Here is an 18172-nt window from a genome sequence, read left to right as displayed (position 1 = left end):
TGTGCCATTGCATCTCAAACGTCTGGGTGTTACTTTTAAGTTCCTGACAGTGAAACACGGAGCTCAAACTGCATGCACGAGACAGTGTGTTAGGCAACATGAAAGGGAAAGAAAGGCCAGCCACATGCACGGAACGGCACAAGGGAGCACTGCCAACTACACCAACACAGGGCATCTCGAAATTCACGTGTTCACGGAGTCACCAAAATTCATTTACTTTTAATACACTTCAGAGTCGACAGGGCAGTCCTTTCAACATTCAAAAGCCGCCATCCCAATAGCAATAAGCAACTTTGCTTTTTTAGTAGGAGCGTTTTCCAGAACCAAAAGGAAAGGCTTTTAAGAAGTTAGCCAATGACATGTTGGTGTAATCTAATATTATGCATTCGTGGGAAGCAGTAAGGCTTAAATGAAGTGCCTCATGTCTTACTGTCACCCAGTGGAAAGAAGTGTGTGTTTAATAGCATCTCAGTCTTTTAATTAAAAAAGAAAAATAAACGTCAGAGGTGCACGCAAAGACCCATTACCACAGAGGTAGACCCATGAGCTGTAAGAAAAGCCTGGCGACCCTGGGGAAAGAATGGAAATGGGTTACGCTGCTCGGTCACAGTGCCAGCCAGACTGAAGTGGCTCAGTGCCCAGCACCAGGCTATCGGGAAGGAGTGCAGGCGGGAACAATTCCAAGAAAATGCATGAATTGTTACTTGGTGGTTTACCTTGTTCAAAAAATTGTGATCGCCTTTTTAAGTTTTTCAAAGAAATAGGTTCAGATGCTAGTTGAAAAATAAAAAAAAATACATATCAATAAGATGTCATTCATTTTTATCTCTTACCACTGGAACACTAAATGATACTTGATCTATCTTTCTAATCTGTAGCTACATTATTTTTTGATAATAAAAATGACAAAACTGATAACCATAGCATCTATGTATTATTTCAATGCACAGAGACACACATTTTTAGTAGTCTATACTATATTCAAATTAGTAAAGGAACTAATATTTTGATTAATAAGTTATAGCATATAAGCAGTCTAATTTCACAAAAGCCAAAGTACTATCTTCCATGCTAGGTCACACAGCTTTAGAAAAATGGAAATTAATTCTTTTTGCTTAGGTCAATCAAAAATCTTTTATAGTGCAAGAAAAGTTATTTATAACTAAGAGTTTTTACAACACAGATGAGTAAAAAAGAAACTGAGAAATAATGGGGAGGGAGAAAAGAAAATAAATCATACCCAGAGAAAGAGAAAATAAAAACAAATGCTAAAATTAAAATATTCTTCTAACTAGAATATTTTGCCCTTGTTTTCAGGATCTTACAGCCACTGATTTTAAATGAAACAAATGGAGTCCTGTCAAATAAGAAAGAAAAAGAAAATATTCTGACTTCTATGGATCTGTTGTAAGATTATGGCAAAGATGATCATACTCCAATTTATTCATAAAATGTAAATGCAATGTTACTTGACACTGGCTATTGTCTGCTCATCTAAAGAAAACCCTCCAATGACAGAACCTGTGTTACCCCCGTGTCACTCATGAGTTAAGGGTCTTATCAGCTGGCTTTGCCCGAGTCACTGGCAGAACAGGCTCGGAAGCCTTAGATTTAACATCAAAAAGAAAAGTAAGTCATGTTTTCAAAAGCTCCTTAAACAATGCAAGATCAAACAAAATATAGGTACTTCTGAAAATTCAGAAATTAAATACAAAGATAAATATTCAGTAAGGAGAGGGAAATTTATAACCTGCCTTTGGCTTTGACATTATGTATTACCAACTGGCAAAGGCAGATTCAAAGGCACCGACTGCTGTGAAAAGCCATTTCTTGCCACCTAGTTTCCTAGCGAAAGAAGTTTCACTTCCTTTGGGTCTCTTTCCCTGCCTACGTGGACCCGATCTTTATTTATTTTGTATGCCTAAGGAATAGCGCACAGCATGTGGTAGCTAAATTATTTATAGACCAACAGAAGGAGGAAGAGAATGAGAACTTTATAGGGCAAAATTATCCTAGATACTATGCCTGCTTTTTTTATTATAAATGGGGACTTTTGCTAACAACTGTTATTGCCGTTGGCACCTCCCTAGTTTTACAAGCTACCTCCTAGCTTGTCCCTTTCACAATAGTAAAGGGAGAAAGGAAACTTCATTCATCATTTTGTATTTAACTAAGATGCCCTCTGGCAGCACACCGTACCACAAAGGCTGATGGCCTTGGGAAAACCAGTCTTTCTTAGTTGCTTAGACACACAGGCACTCACAGCTCCCAGACACACTGCCAAAGCTTTGTTTGTGGTGCTTGAACTGCTGAAGATGGGGGAACTGGCCGCCCCGCCCCCGGTTTGCAATCGGGTCCGGGTGCCAACCTTTTAGTTTCAGCTTGCAGCGGGTCAGTTTTTCTTTCACTCACAGATATTAATTTTTATATTAACGAAACTTGGGTGCTATGACTTTTCTTATACTAGAAATGGAAGAGATAATGGTGACGTTTACCTTGTAGTTCAAAAGTACTGCTTTCATCACGAATTCCATTGATTTCCTTGGACTCAGTATTCTGGAAAGAATAAAACTGCCAGTTAACAACAGTCTCTCCAGTTGGACTTCGGGCTTAAATAATGCATTTACCATTAATAAAAATACCTTTTAGTAAGATGAGTTACTGAGGATATTCATGTACTTCTTATAGTCTTTTACATATGATACTTTTTTCATTATTCTTTAAAATTTGTAGAAGGATTAATGACCAGCTGCAAGCATGGTCGGCTTTAAGTTTAATCAGTCATTAATTTGCTAAGAAACACAAGGGATCAAATAATGATTTGTCCTCTTGGCTTATATTTATGAGTATGCAACGTAGGTATATAGGATTCGCTAACACTTATACTTGTCTAACATAATGTAGCAGGATCTCCTTATTAGATAATAGGAGTTTCTTAAGATAATAACAATACATACCTATGAGGTCAACATAAACAGTTCTTTGAAAAATTTAATTTAATATTGCTTTGACTTAGAAAAATTTATACATGATAATTATTTTAATCAGTTAATGTAACAGTATATTTTAACCACATATACAAGCTTATGCACCAAATTCACCTACACAGGACTAAAAATGCTTCATGCAGTTTCAAGTTGCACACAATTACTACACTTCTTTTACCTGTAAAGATGAAAGAAAGCATAGAAACGGCACAGTGCATGATTTTACGTAATTACCACTTCATCTTCACAAAGACCTGGGAGATGCGTATAATGATGAAGGGTTGGTAAGAAACAACTGCAAAGCACCAGCATGGGGTCTTTTACTTTTACCATTACATAACTCGTTATTACTCTAATTATTAATGAGTAATGCTTATGATTTTTAAAAAGCACATTTGACTCTCATTACTAGAAATTATCTTATTTATTTGTTCTTAAGATAGCATCAGAATTGGTCAAATGAAGTAAGTTCTTCTCCGACACACACTTTCTACAGTTGCCTTACTCTAAATAGATATTCCCACTCCTCACAATACTTACAGAATTCTGAAGGCTTTCTGAGAAGTCGGTTGATACTGAAAGATTTGAAGATCGGTCTGAGTTGTAAATTCCAGAGGTCGCATCAATCCACTTTGTTTCAGGTGAACCTATAATTTTGGTAGCCATACTGGTGAGATTGAGGGTTTTATGCCGTGTGAATGGCAGGGAAGACTGGTCTTTGCCCCAATCTGATTGGTACATGAAGATGAAGAAATGAGTACACATAAATGTTGAGGTGGAAAGAACAAAGTTACTGAATGCACATATACAAAAAACACATACACAGGACAGACAAACAAATCTGGTCGTTTGTGAAAGAAATGAAAAGTTCAAGGCTTTTACCAAGAGAGCACCTTCCGAAAACACAAGGGTTAGACCATGTTAATAATGGAAAGACTAGCAAACCTGCTGAATCTTTCTGTAAACCAGGACTGGATATTATTTTTCGACATCAGAAATCGGTAGGTCTGGGGAGGTGTAATGCCTATTCCCATGTAACTTCTGTAACTGAGAAACACAACAATGGAATGTATTTTGAAAGTTTCTCGAGAATGAACTATAGGACCTACTCTATTCTCCTTCACACGCATCACGGTCACGGTGCTGCCCAGAAAGTCCAATCACGGTGCAATTCTTAACACTCAACGTGACTACGTCACTCCCTAGTACAGACACAATGACAAGAGCCTTCAAAAGAAAATGACAGCTACAGCTGAAAAAACAAGAAACACCAGTCTTCAGTGGACATGTGCATTCGAAGCCAGTCCAGCATACAAATCAGTTACTAAATAATGTAGAATTCAGTAAATTTGCTAGTGAAAAGTTTCAGACAGAACATTCCAGGAAGTATCCCTGATGATTTGTCTCAACACAACCAGAAAACACCTTTGAAGCAAAAACTAAAAAGAGTAAAAGGAGAAGAAAACAATGTTATTGAAGCAAGCTGTTACAACCACTTGCCAAAGACCAGCTCCCAGTTTAAAACAGCCAGACACCGTGCCGACGCCGACCCACCAGACTTTCCATAGCGCCTGATATCCATCACGAGGTGTCCCCTTTCCTGGGCACTAGCCATGGCGTCTTCCCACTCTTTCCTGTCCTTATATGAAAACTTGGTGCTGTTGACGGCAATAATTTCATCATCTACCTGCAGCTGAGAAAATTCTGCTGGGCCACCTACACCAAGCAAAGTAAACAACCAAGTGAGAAACAAGCAGGTTCTATAGTCATTACCCACTTAAGGGAAAAATGATTTCTTCATCTTAACTAACCATTTCTCATCATTTTTCAGGTAAAAGAGAGTAATAGAATTTCTTAGTTATCCAACCTAGCAGTATCAACAATACACAAAGCACCAGAGGCATTTTTATTCTATAATATGTATCAGCATTTAAGAACTTATTTAAAAAGTGTGTTCATCTATTCAAAAAAATTTTTTTACTAACCTCCTAAAGAAAAATTTTAATTATTTTTAAATTTAACAAGGTGAGGTAAACTGCATTTTAGCGCAGCTTCCAAATTCAAACACACTCTGGAATGGTAATGGAAACAGGGCCACTTCAAACTGCTTAAAAGGACTACTTACCGTTACCTCATTAGAGAAGTCCTGACATTTCAAAGATGTAGCCAGTTAGCACGCAATTTCAAGTAGCTAAAACATGTAAATGAGGAACTCCTCTCAACTACCACAGCTTTCTTTTTAATAATAGGTCTTGTGGTAATATTTTGCTAAGCGTTCTGGGCTTGACTTGGTAGAGCCCTGGCTGGGGGTGGGGCAATCCTTCTGTACGAGCCCCAAAGCCCCCTGAGGACTCAGCAGGCAGGAGCCGTATTAGCCTGCTCAGAAAATGTCGCTTTATTATACAGCACAGACAGCCCTACTACAAACACAGCTGGTCGGGGTTTCTTTACTAGCATTTCCAAGTGTTAATCCTGCAAGTTGGACAAATGAATTCTGTGAAAGTCCCAAAAGTAAGACTCTTCACAACCAAAATTCGTTAGGCAAGGAGAACAAATATGCAGTTTGTAACCCTGACTATTAGTCTCAGGAGAGAGGATGTCTCTCCTTGCTATGCGGCTGCATCTTCCACGTGTGTCCTCCGATATCAAATAAACTAATTTCTGGAGGGTAGAGGCATTGAACAGCAGAGGATAACAAATTCCAACAGAGCAAAAGCTACGAATTACCTGCTTCAACTGATGCTACGAAGATCCCGGAAATATCCCATTTTACTGTAAATCCAAAGTCAAGACCGTTCCCAGGCGTCTGGTTTATGCTGATTCTCATATCGCTGAACTGATCCTGAAAACAAACATGAAACGTGGGATCAGGTGTCGCCGGCCCCCCCAGGAGGAAAGTCTATCCATGAAAGAAGGGAGGCGGCAGGCAAGGCGCACAGAGCATTTCAGGACCATCCTGGAGCTTCCCTCTGTTCTCTGAGTTTGGTAAAAGCTTCGTTTATAGAAATATTACCAAATGAATTATTTTTCTTCCAGAATAAGGCAAATTTATATCAACAGATGTTTTTCTTCACATTGACACAGTAAATCTGCTGGTCATGAATAAAGCTTAGGCTTTTGCCCACCATATAATTGGGTCTAATTTACAGACCACTTGTTATCAGCCAGGAATGAAGTTGTGTGAGAGAGAGAGAGTGTGAGTGTGAGTGTGTGTGTGTGTGTGTGTGTGTTGTGTAACGGAGTATTCTTAGGCCACAAGAAAAAGAGCCCTCTGCCATTTGCAACCACACAGATGAACCTGAGCATTGGATGCCAAGTGAGATAAGTCAGGCAGAGAAAACACTGTGTGATGTCACATGGATGTGAAAGGTGACAATGCCAGACTTGTGGAAACAGAGTAAAACGGTGGTCACTAGGGACGGGGCTGGGGAGACAGGACAGAGCTTGTTGAGGGTACAGACTTGCAAAGAGCAGGTAGCAAGCCCTGGAGAGGGGATGTGCAGTGAAGTGAACACAGACAACAATATTGTGTTATAATCACCACACTTGTTGGAGACGAAAACATAATGATTCTAACCACTAAAAAGAAAGGGTGATTATGTAATGCGATAGAGGCACTAATTATCACTACATTTATGTAATATAGAAAGGTATCAAATTATATAATATATAATATATAAATGTATCAAATTATCATGCAGCACACCTTAAATTTACAGTGCTATATGTCAAATATATCTGAATAAAACGGCATGTTTGAAAACGCAAAAACCATTTAAATCTCTCATTTAAAAAATTTTCCTATACTTACAAAAACACTCCCAACATTGAACTTATTCAGCTGAACAATTTCCGGGGGTTCATAGACACATAATTCAGCTACCGGGAGCGTGCTCACCCAGCACTGCTAGCATCCCTACCAAGGCATGTTCGCTCGTCCTGCGGCCCCACAAAGGTCTGGTGGGGAAGGCAGGGCGGCTCCACAAGCTGCAGGATGCAGAACTGTGCTCCCTCTGAGCAGCCACCGCGAGGTGCCAAGAGCAGTCCAGCAGAGACCCTGAGCCGTTGGCCCAACTTCCTTGAAGTGACATCAGCCCATAAACCCAAGAACAATAGCCACTAGGACAACAGAGACAATTTTATTTGCACGTTCATGACTATACCACATAGCAACAAATTCTAAGTTTCACAGATGTTCTTGAGCCCTTTTCCAAAACAAATGTGCTAAGTTTTACAGGAAACCATGCCTGTGAAAAATGTATTTCATCTTTTACATATTTTCGGTAAGCAGCAGATATGGACTTTAACATAATGAGTTTCCCAGACTAGTGTTTTAGTTCTTTGATTCATAATCATAAAGAACTTAGACTTAAGGCTTTAAATATATATATATATATATATATATATATATATATATATATATATATAGTTAAACCCACATTATTTTTCAGAAAAAGGACAGTTTAATTTAGCAGTTAAACTGAAACCTAGGCCCAGCCAGGCAATTCCTAGAGACATAGGCTTAGATTTCTCCACCTCTAAAACAAGTTTAAAACCCATATGACAATATTCTGAGGAAAATGTCTCATTATCTAAGAACTAGAAAGAAGGCACTAAATAAAGGACTGAGGACTTCCTATGTAATGTGCACCCAAAGGTGAGTGCTGTAACCACGCCCACTTTCCATGTGCTCAGCTCCATTTGTTGTACATCTGATTCTGTGTATGACACAGTAGCTCTTTGGGAAGTAAAGATGAATGAGGCGTGGCCCTTGCTCTTGAAAAATAATTACTGGCTCTTCGACAGTGGGTATGGAATTTTTTTAAGAAAAAAAAAAGGTAGCTATAATATAGAAGAGATTTCATCAGAAAGCTTGTAAAGGAGTTCAAATATGGGAACCCAGGTGTAGTTAGTGAGAACACTCATTAATAATCAGCATAAACACTAATCCCCAGAATAAAACCCTGCTATGAATAGAAAAAAATTACTGGTTAGTTCTACTCCTTCATCAAAAGCACCGTACACTTACAGATGACTCAGTGAAAATATATGGTCACCACTTTCACCTCCCCCCTAAAAAATTCCAACTTAAACCCAATTAAAGCGCAGAATCTATTGCTATACAAGGGCAGGGAGACAAATGATAGGTTAGATACTCAAGACATTAATTGAGGTTTTTATCTCAAAGAAAAAGACCGGATAGAGATTTAATAAACAGTCTTAAATGACATAAAGAATACTTTGTGGGAGGCAGCAAATGAATAATATCCTTTTCTAGCAAATACAGGATAAAAGAGAATGCATGTAAGCCACAGACAGAAGAGTCTCATATAATTATATTAGACCAGATGAACAGTCTCACAAAGAAGGGCTGCTCTCCCCTTGGAAATAATCTCTACCTGACCGTATGAGACAGAAGGGCCGAGAGCCGCGTGTCTGAAAGAGCTGCAGAGGCGCCTCACTGTGGCTACAGCCTGGCAGACTGGGTCCTTGGGGCTGTACACAGAGAACCACAGGGACAAGTACGGGTCCATTTCTGTCACTATCCAGGGGGCCTCAGGCATGGCACTGAGGCTGGCAGAGCCTTCTCTCTCACACGTGACATTGATTTTCAAGGTTTTGTTTCTCAAAACCCTATTTTCACATGAAAGCCTTGAGCACACCACCTCCCTCCCAAAGCAGTAATAGGAAGGATTAAAGTGGGCAGGAACAGTCTCAGGCTAGGGTCCGAGCCCTGCCTGCACAGCCTCCCTCCTTGTGGCGGTCCCTCTGGCACCTCTGCAGAACTCAGGGTCATTAAATCAGGTTATCCCAGAGACTCCTTGCAGGGGACAGAGTCACAGTGATAGTCAAGCAGAAACTATTCAATGATAATTTCACTTAAGATTTCTACTTCCATAATTTCCTCTGCAAGACACATACCACGTGAGTATTCTATATTCTAGAAAGGATCCAAGCTTCGGAAGATAATGGGGAGTTACCTTTTTAATTGTGTGGAACCATGAATATAAATTCTTGGGGGAAACTGAGATTCTTGGTACCTGACAAAGAGCTATCCCAAGTAGTTAAAGTATTCTTTGCTAGGAATGATAAAACACAGCTATCAATATATCTACATTTAAAATAAAATAACTTCCCTCAAATTAGGTATCATTTAATCAGAAATATGCATGAAAACTGTGATGTGATGATCTGGAGTGGCAGTACAGTTTATTTTAAGGAAATCTGGTGAATTAAGGTCCTCATATATGGGAATTAATTCACACATGGAAAATTAATGAAAAACAGGGTCAATCTTATGAGATAACAAGACAGAAAGCTATTCTTCTCAAACTTTTCTGATTAGATAAATGTGTTTACTTAAGGAAAGCCTACGTAAGTGGATACAATTAAACACTAAAAGTAGATTCAGGCTCTCAAGTCATAAATAACAGAGGAAATAATCATTGATTTCTGTACACATGGCACTTTTGCACCTTTTCTCCAGGATCTAAAGTAGAACTTGAACTCACGGTGCTGCTCTGACAATGGAGCTACTCCTTCCTCGAATGGATGTCTCCACTTTCCCCCCCTTCCCCATCCCAAAGAGGCAACGGCGTTTCCAGCTCCAACACGTCACTCAACCCAGTCCAAGCTCATCTCTTACCTCCCAAACCATTCCTGCTTTCAGGAATCAGCCTTCCAAATCACCCATTATCTCCTGTTCTCTCTGCCTTTTCCTCCATCTCTCTGGGGGCCCCTCAGTTTCATTAGTCTGTTCCTCCCCTTTCCGTTTTTGTTTTGTTGTTGTTCCCTCATTGGTCTCTCGTCCTTTTGACAACTAGCTTTCCTGAGTGACCTCCTTCACGTCTTTGTCTCCAACGGCTGTCTACACCCAACACATCCAACGCTAAATGTATTACCTTCCTGCCCAGCCCTGCTCTTCCACCTCTTGCTTTCCTGTGCTGGTGAATCACATCACTACCCAACCAGATGCCTACGTTAGAAACACCAGCCTCTTTCTGGGACTCTTCCTCTTTCTCTTCCTCACTGCTCCCCACCCCTACTCTCTACACCACACATGCATTTCATAAAGTGTTATCAGCTCCACAATCCACGCATCCATCTGGAACCACCCCACGCTTCCATCCTCCTTCTGGGAACCATTTCACTTTGGCCACGGTGTCCCCTCTGAAGCCCTGCGGTCACCTCCCAAATGACTCTCAGGCCTCCGCCCTCTTTCTCCACCATCTTCCACACGGTTTTGAGAACTTTAGTATCAGAACATAACAATTATGGTATCACACCCTGTTGTAAAATTGCTAGTAGCTCCTCACCACCTACTGGGTAGATTTCAAACTCTGCATTTCAGAAATAATTCAGTTGTGATAAGGTTCAATAAATATACACCTTCCTCAAAACAATCTTTAGAACAATTTTATCTTTCTGATTCAGCCCCTGCTGTCTCCCTGCTAGTTCCAAAGTTCTGAAGACATGGCAAAGTTAAAATAAGTCAACATTTGGTGTTTATCCTTAAGGGAGTTCTCAAGTTTGAGCACGTCATATTTCGAAAAAAAAAACATTAAGGTCAGAGAAATTACAGCTGTGGTCTGATCATTTAACTGGCCTGGAGCATATTACGTAACTGTCAGATCTCAGTATTTCACTACTAATAATGGAGCTAATACCACCTACTTTGTAAGGTTACTGAGAGAAATAAATGAAACATTTAAAAGGTGCCAAGGCACATAGCTGATGCCTTGTAATTACCTTCTTTTCACCCATGGAAACAGTGTTGCCCATTATATACATATGCTGGTTGAGCAGTTTCCAGATCAACTCAAGAAAATCCTATTTAACGCTCACATACACAGCTCTAAAGCCAACAGAACTCAGTCAGCATTCAACAAATACAGGTCCAGGCACTGTGCGACTAACAGCCAGCAAGACAGGCTTGTTAACTGCCTTCGCAGAAAGTCAGGTCTAGTGAAAGTGACAAGCAAATAAAATGACTGGTATGAAGCTGTGCTAAGAAAAGCCCTGGGTGTTATGAAAGGGGGCATTTATCATCGGCTCAGGGGTCAGGACACAGACACGTGAATGGCTTCCTTCCTTCCACACTTATCCGCCTATATCTGGGTATTGTCTTAAAAAATCTGGGGCAGATATTACAAAAGGAGGGTTTGGATGGGATCTGAGGATAGAGAACCCTGACTGAACAAAATAAAATGAACACCTGTGGGTGACACCAATTTGGGGGGAAAGTTATGAAAGCCACCTCTGCGAGCAGTTGGAAGAGGATGAAGGACTATCTCCCCCTGCTCAGCATCACCCCCAGAACTGTCTTAGTAGCCTGGGTTGGCAAGGGAGACAGGTAAAGCAACAAGACAAAAAAGGAGAACAGGGAATAGAAAAGAATAAAACCCACAGAGATGGCAGAGGAATTCCTGCAGGCAGAAAATGAGGTCGCAGTAATTCCTCCCCTTCATTACACCTTTCCTTTCTTATGGCATAAGCCATCTTATTGCCACAATTCTGTGAGAGGCTCCTAGCCAGCCTCTGCCCCCAGCCTCATTTCCTTAAAGTAGTTCTACGTAACATCGCAGTGCCTCCATTCCTAAAACACCCAAAATTCCCACATTAAAGATCCTGTAAGGACCCAAATCACCTACTGGGTCAAGTTTATACTTCAGCCTAGAAACCAAGGCTTTAAATGCACATCAAGTCAGAAAATAACTAAGTTACCAACTATGCACAAGGCTGAGGATGGCACCAACGATACCAGTGAAGGGACACAAGGAACACGCAGAACAGGGATGAAGTCAGCAAATGAAACTTTGGAGGGTGCGAAATTCAGTTCCGAGTAGGGGAAGGAGATATTTTGACTCACAAAGAAAGTGACCCTTCTGGGCTTTGAAAGAACAGGGGGACTTCTTCAACAGACAGAGATGGGTGAAATAAAGATTTTTAAATGGGGTAAAAATAAAAACACATATTTATGATGTGTTCAAGAAAAAGCAGGCAGTCTCATGTGGCTGGATCATCCATTTTCCCTCCCTTTCCCACAATACAGGGTGGTTTAGGTAGCTTGAGTCAGACTGCCTAAGTTCAAATCCCAACACCACCACTCAGTCACTTGTGTGTCCTGCCTTGGACAAACAGCAAGGCCACACCATGCCTCAACCACCACAGCTATGAAACAGTGATACCAGGGTCCCTGTGGACTGAGATGAGGCCTCGAGATGCCCGGGGTTGGCACATGTTAATCACTCAACAAGCATCTGTTAACAGCACTACAAAGGGACATTGGGGCCAGTGACAAGGGACCTCAGTGCTCCCTGGTGTGCCCTGCACTTCAGTGAAGAGACCCCTGGAGGCTTTGCAGCAGCCAGGCGACAGGGCCCACCCTGACACCACACAGGGCACTCAAACGCCAGCCTTTGCAGATGCAACATCACAGGTGCCTGTTTACGAAGCATCTGCATTTGAGGAGAGGGCCTGAACCCCCACGGGGGCAGGAAAGCAAAAGGGTAAGGTCGAGGAAGACTCTGAAGGAAGAAGTAAAAGGACACGACTAGCAAAAGTGTAAGTAAAGAACAAGAAGGCCTGGAGAACACTTAGAAAACTACCAAGGCACTCAGTTCTACCACGCTCTATTTATTTTAGAGTTTGGACGAGAGTTTGGAGTGTCAACTATGCCCTTGACACATTAGTCATCGACTGTGCCTTCTCAGCCCTTTTCCCAAGCCAGTGAGGTCCTTTTTGGGGACAAGAGCGGGGGATGCCACATACGCCTCTTTCTTTCCTCAGAGTGCAGAGGTGATCACCAAGCACCTCAGGGACAGGCAAGGCACCGTATGACACACACCACTGTGTCAAGAATTCCAGTGGTTCCACGTGTTAAATAAAGTCTAATTTGGCTCAGTAGAGTTATCATTTCAGGTTTGGTGACAAAGGAGCCCAAAACCATTAAGGGTGCAACCCGAAACCATGCCGTGGTAACTCAGGTTCCTGCAACCTGCAATAAGCTGGCACACACACCCACACACCATGCTTGGCCTCTTTTTCTTAATCCAGGGACGCAGCCAGTGAGCTGTCCCCCCCCCCCCCCCGAGGGAGCTGCCTGCACCTGGCGCTGGTGCATTAGTCCGGCTGCTCTGCTGGCTTTGCTGTTTGAAAGGTGCAGGCCCACAAAACAAAAGACACCTTGCTGCTGTTTCTGTTATTCATCCACTGGTGCTTGTGTTCCCCAAGGGCAACACAGGCTGTTTTCCTCCACTGAAACTGATCATGCTAATTGCGTATTTCCAGTTCTTTAAAAATGAAGTGGAACTCCCGAAACTAATACAAAATAATGCTGAATGTAAACTGCAGTTGAAAAACAAAATAAAATAAATAATGAAATAAAAACAAAAATAAAATTAAGAAAGTAATTTACAAATAACTATTTTAGCAAGCTGCAAAGATTTTTTTTGTTTATGTTTGTAAGTATGTATGGGAAAAAGCCTGAATGTTAACAAAGATTATCCATTAATGATGACATCATCAGTAATATGTTTGTGTAGTTTCCCACAGTTCCAAATTTTCTCAAGTACATAGTAATTTATAACCAGCCTTAAAGTTATAAAGTTTTATAGTACCAATAAAAATCTAATAATACCAATTAAATGTGTTATTTGAAATTATTTCACATAAAGTTACTTCATTAATATAACTTAGGTCAAGTTCTATACTTCGCTGTTCCCTAGAAAACAAACAGGAACCAGAGACAGCAAGACTGAGCTAAAGAACCACAGAAGCACTTCCTTGCTAAGGGTCTCCTACACCCTATTGTCTTACGAGGGTTTTTTCTAAAAGAGAAAAGCTTGATCTAGATTCTAGACAATGAACAACTCTTTAGCCTACATGTAAAACACACTAAAAGAACATTCATTACCTATTAATTCTGTTAAGTCATCTTTGGGGCTTTTAAGTAGGAAAAACTACAAATACTTCCTTCCAGTCATTCTTCATCTGATGGTGTATTTTGTTTAGACTCCAAATGTTAAGGTACTCAACTGTCATACTGTAACTAACCCTCAGTATTCCCATTAAGAGACAAGGAGTGGTACAAAACTCTAGACTTTCTAAAGTACAAATCAGTGTTGAAAGTCACTAAAAGGTTAATATGACAAAGAAATAAATGCCATATCCTTAGAGGCCTGCACCTCATGTGTGTACCGATTTCTCTTTGTGGTCAGTTCATTCCCCTGAAGGGGCCTTTATTACCCATTTACCCATTAGATCTGCGTCCACAACCTCCTAAGCAGCGCCTGTACCTGAGTCTGGGACTGCTGTGCACTAGTGTGTGAAGGCTATGGCTGCGGAAATGGGCAGCAGGAGGAAAACCAAGCTAAGCCCCAAGGACACTGGCCAACGGTCTCAACACACCCATCTCCCAGGGTCCTCTGGATCCACAAACTCAGCATCGAAAGAGACCTACTTCCCCCAAGATCCGTTCAAAATGAAATGCAATCCTCATATTCCACATAATCAGCCCATGTCACCGACTATATCGCGTACAAACATGGGTTAGAAATATGGGTTCCAGTTTCAATAATGTTTCTGAGAACAGGTGGTTAAACACCTTTCCAAACTCACCTTTGATCTGGAGACCTCTGTCTGTGGTGAGCTTCTCCCTTCTCCAAGCTCAGTGATTAAATTGGGGCCAGAGGTTGAAGATAATGTGGCATTGGAAGTGGCGGCCTGGTCCTGGGAAAGAGATGAGAAGGGGGGTGTAGGAGAGGGCAACCTCATCACGCCCTCTCCTGACGTCGGGGTCTCTCTTTCACTGAAGGAGCTGGAAGCAAGCTGGCTCGGGTCGGACTTTTGCACAGAGGTGCTGACTGAACTGGACTGAGTTCTCTTAACGCCATCTACATCTCCATTACACTTCCAAATGTCATCCATCTAAACAGGAAACATCATTTTAAACTTGGTACTGTTATCTTTCTACTTTAAAATGTATACATTAATATTTTAAAACTATAAAAGTAGCACATACATCCCACAGGAAAGCGTGGAGTGCATCCTTTCACACCAACAGATGTGTACATACATAGGAGGGAGCAGTTCTTTCCACAAAAGTGTCCATGGTACAAGCAGACCTCTGAAGCCTGCGTTGCTCATTTGCATTAGTCCGGGTCAGTGGATGTGACTCTGCTCTTTTTCACTGTTGAATACCCTACAGTACGGATATCTACAATTTCCCCTTGTGATAGGCACTGAAAGTTGTCTAAAGTTTTCTGTCACTTCCAAAAATATTGCAACAAATACCCACACATCTTTGTAATCAGAATGTTTAATTTTATGGCAGATTCCCAAAAATAGATTTGCTGGGACAAAAGGGATATATAAAATTTTTTTTAATTATAGCAATACATTCCCAAAGTAATATACAAGGACTGGCACAAATAATGCCCCTTTTTATTACAAAATCTTTTTTAAAAAGATTTTATTTATTTATTTTAGAGAGATGGGGAAGGGAGGGAGAAAGAGAGGGAGTGAAACATCAATGTGTGGTTGCCTCTTGCACTCCCCATACTGGGGACCTGGCCTACAACCCAGGTATGTGCCCTGACTAGGAATCAAACCGGCGATGCTTTGGTTCACAGGCCTGCGCTCAATCCACTGAACTACACCAGCCAGGACAAAATCTTTTACTACAAAATCATAAGCGTGTAATTCTGTAACATAACAATATCACAATCAAGCTCACCATATGACACTTTAGATGCAATGTTCAAATTGCTCTCCATCTCATGCAAGACATTCACATACTCTACCAACCACACTCAAGCAGGTATTACTTCTGCCAGACCCTGTACAAGAATGTGTTTCTCTGCATCCTTATCAACTCTACACATTTTGAATCTGATGGGTGAAAGGTTGTACACCTTGTTCTTGTTCTAATGAGGCTGAACATGTACCTGGGTGCTTTATGTTATCAACCACTGAAACTCCCTCTCTCCTGAACTGGCTATTCATTTCTATGCCCATTTTTCTACTATTTATTTTTTCTTTAACAATGTATAGGACCACTTTAAATCTTTAGGATATTGACCCTACATCTATAATACATTTCACTAATATTTTTCCAAGTGTATAAACTATCTTTTGAATATGTTAAAAGTCTGTCATATAAATTTAACTTTTATGTTTTCAAATATGCCTATATTTTACTTAAGATAATAGTAAGGAGTTCCCTGGCTAGTTTAGACGAACTTCCCTCACTTCAATTGTTTTATTTTTTTTTTCTCTTTTAGATTCATTTGAACAATGATCTTAAGACTGTATTAGTTCCTTTAACATAATTAAAATGAATATGCCCACTCTCGGGTGGGTGGTACTGCTTCATTTTCTCAGGGCATATGGTTCCATATTCTGTGTATTTTTAATACCAATATAAATAGAAATATCTATGTAATTTTTGAATATGAGATACATTTTAATAGCTATACTCAAACATACCAAGTTCTAACAAAGTGGGAAATGAGAAAAATAGAAAATTGTACAAAGAACCTAAAAATGTTCAGGTTACACCATATGAAACTGATGTTTTATAAATATAAGAGAACTGACTACTGATAAATTCATATAGTTCAACCTAATACTTTATAAAAACTATATCTGAGAAAATTTGATGCTAAAAAAATAAATGCTCTGCCTTGGACTGTAGTTTATCCATTCTTCAAAATGTATTAGCTCTACTTTCATAGAATTTAAAGCTTACTCAGTTCTGCATCATTGCTGTATTTTAAGTATTCAATGTCTACAGATTCAATATTGGCTAAACTTAAAATTGTGTTATGTGTTATGTATAGTTTACATACCAAATGTATATAACTCAAACTTATGCACATGTACCCTAACAGTCTGCTCATGAAAAGAGAGTCAATGAACTGAGAACACTTTTTTTTTTACCGTGTAGGATCTCGGGAGCGATGAGATTCCCCTTGACTGAGAGCCAAAAGGTCTCGGTGTGACCACAGATGTCAACCTGGCTGTATCAGCTTTCTGGTAACTTCTGGGGAGAGAAGCTGAAACGCGAGTCGACTCCAAGCGTGTGCTCAGTGAACGCGGAGAAGACAAAGGCGCTGGGCGCTGCTCTTCCACGGGGCTTTTCGGAGGACGCCGAACGTCAGCTGCTGGGGTGTCCTCTTTTTTCACCAGAGTCGTCGAATCTTGTTTAGGAATTTCTGTAGGAAACGTTGTTCCCTTCTCTTCTACCCTCGCACTCTGGGGACTTGCTTCTGACATTGTTCGTGCCGGGGGAAGCTTGTCTTCATTCAATACATCATCATCAGAATACATTCTACTCCTCGGTGTAACTGTAGATGTTTGATTTCGTGATTCCCTTGGCGGAAACACACCATAACCGCGAAGTTACTCATTTATCACACAAAGGTGGAGTGATGGATCTTAATTTGGTAATTAACATATAAAATGGACTGGGAATCAAAAGACTACCAACCACACACAATAAGCATTACAATGGTAACAGAGTATGAGGAGAAATACATGTCAAATTTTTGGCCACACTAAGAAATATTATGAGCTTGATTTTTTTTTTTTAGAGAGGCTCTCAAATACTTCACAGGGATATTTTTTTAAGTTGTAAACATATTTTAATAAGAAAACTAGGAAATTTTAATACGGAGTTATTCACCAAATTGATCCACAAATTTATAACTCTTCCAAAACGGACCTATTACTAATTGTCTGACAACCAGTTTGACCCCTCCAGGGATGCAGATTCCTTGTCAGATTGTGTTTACTGTATATGATTTATAATAATTTAGCAAAAGTAGAAGACTATGAAACACGCAGACTGCCATTAAGATCAAGTTTTTATATGGCCTCATTCAGCTTCATAGAGTTTGCATGGACAATTATCACAGATTAAAAGTCGCCGTTCATACCTGGGGAGAGGCTGATGAAACAGTCTCATCTCGAGCATTTTGCAAGGAGCAACTCTCGAGCTAAATGTGCTGCCTTTAAGGGAGTGAACCTGTGTTTACCATGGGCTTCTAGGACACAAAGGAGCTTTGTTGCATTTCACCTGACAGCACATTCCCTTCCTGACATTTCCCTTAAAGCATATTTGCCACCTCCCTCACCTGTTTGTGGCCCAAGGTTTCACATAGTAACTGCTCCATGGGAAATTG

The 18172-nt window shown here is 40.4% G+C and overlaps 1 protein-coding gene across 6 annotated transcripts in view; it reads right to left on the bottom strand.

Annotated features, from left to right (window-relative positions):
- LMO7 (LIM domain 7) overlaps positions 1-18172 on the bottom strand; it is a 214108-nt gene that overhangs the window by 17808 nt on the left and 178128 nt on the right. For 3 of the 6 annotated variants that reach the window (XM_053665516.1, XM_053665517.1, XM_053665518.1), the window contains 7 exons: positions 16929-17361; positions 14607-14915; positions 5715-5829; positions 4542-4703; positions 3528-3634; positions 2496-2556; positions 717-773 (listed from right to left, as the gene is read on the bottom strand). In XM_053665516.1, coding sequence (XP_053521491.1) covers positions 717-773; positions 2496-2556; positions 3528-3634; positions 4542-4703; positions 5715-5829; positions 14607-14915; positions 16929-17361 — 1244 coding nt within the window. Of the gene's footprint in view, positions 1-527; positions 570-716; positions 774-2495; positions 2557-3527; positions 3716-4541; positions 4704-5714; positions 5830-14606; positions 14916-16928; positions 17362-18172 lie in introns of all 6 variants that reach the window. The other 3 variants (XM_053665513.1, XM_053665514.1, XM_053665515.1) reach the window with 2 other exon arrangements.

Source organism: Artibeus jamaicensis, unplaced genomic scaffold (genome assembly GCF_021234435.1).
Source record: "Artibeus jamaicensis isolate MK-2021 breed Jamaican fruit bat unplaced genomic scaffold, CSHL_Jam_final contig_415, whole genome shotgun sequence".
Lineage (NCBI taxonomy): Eukaryota > Metazoa > Chordata > Mammalia > Chiroptera > Phyllostomidae > Artibeus > Artibeus jamaicensis.
Note: the sequence above shows the minus strand (reverse complement) of the source record. Positions and strands in the feature narration are given on the sequence as shown.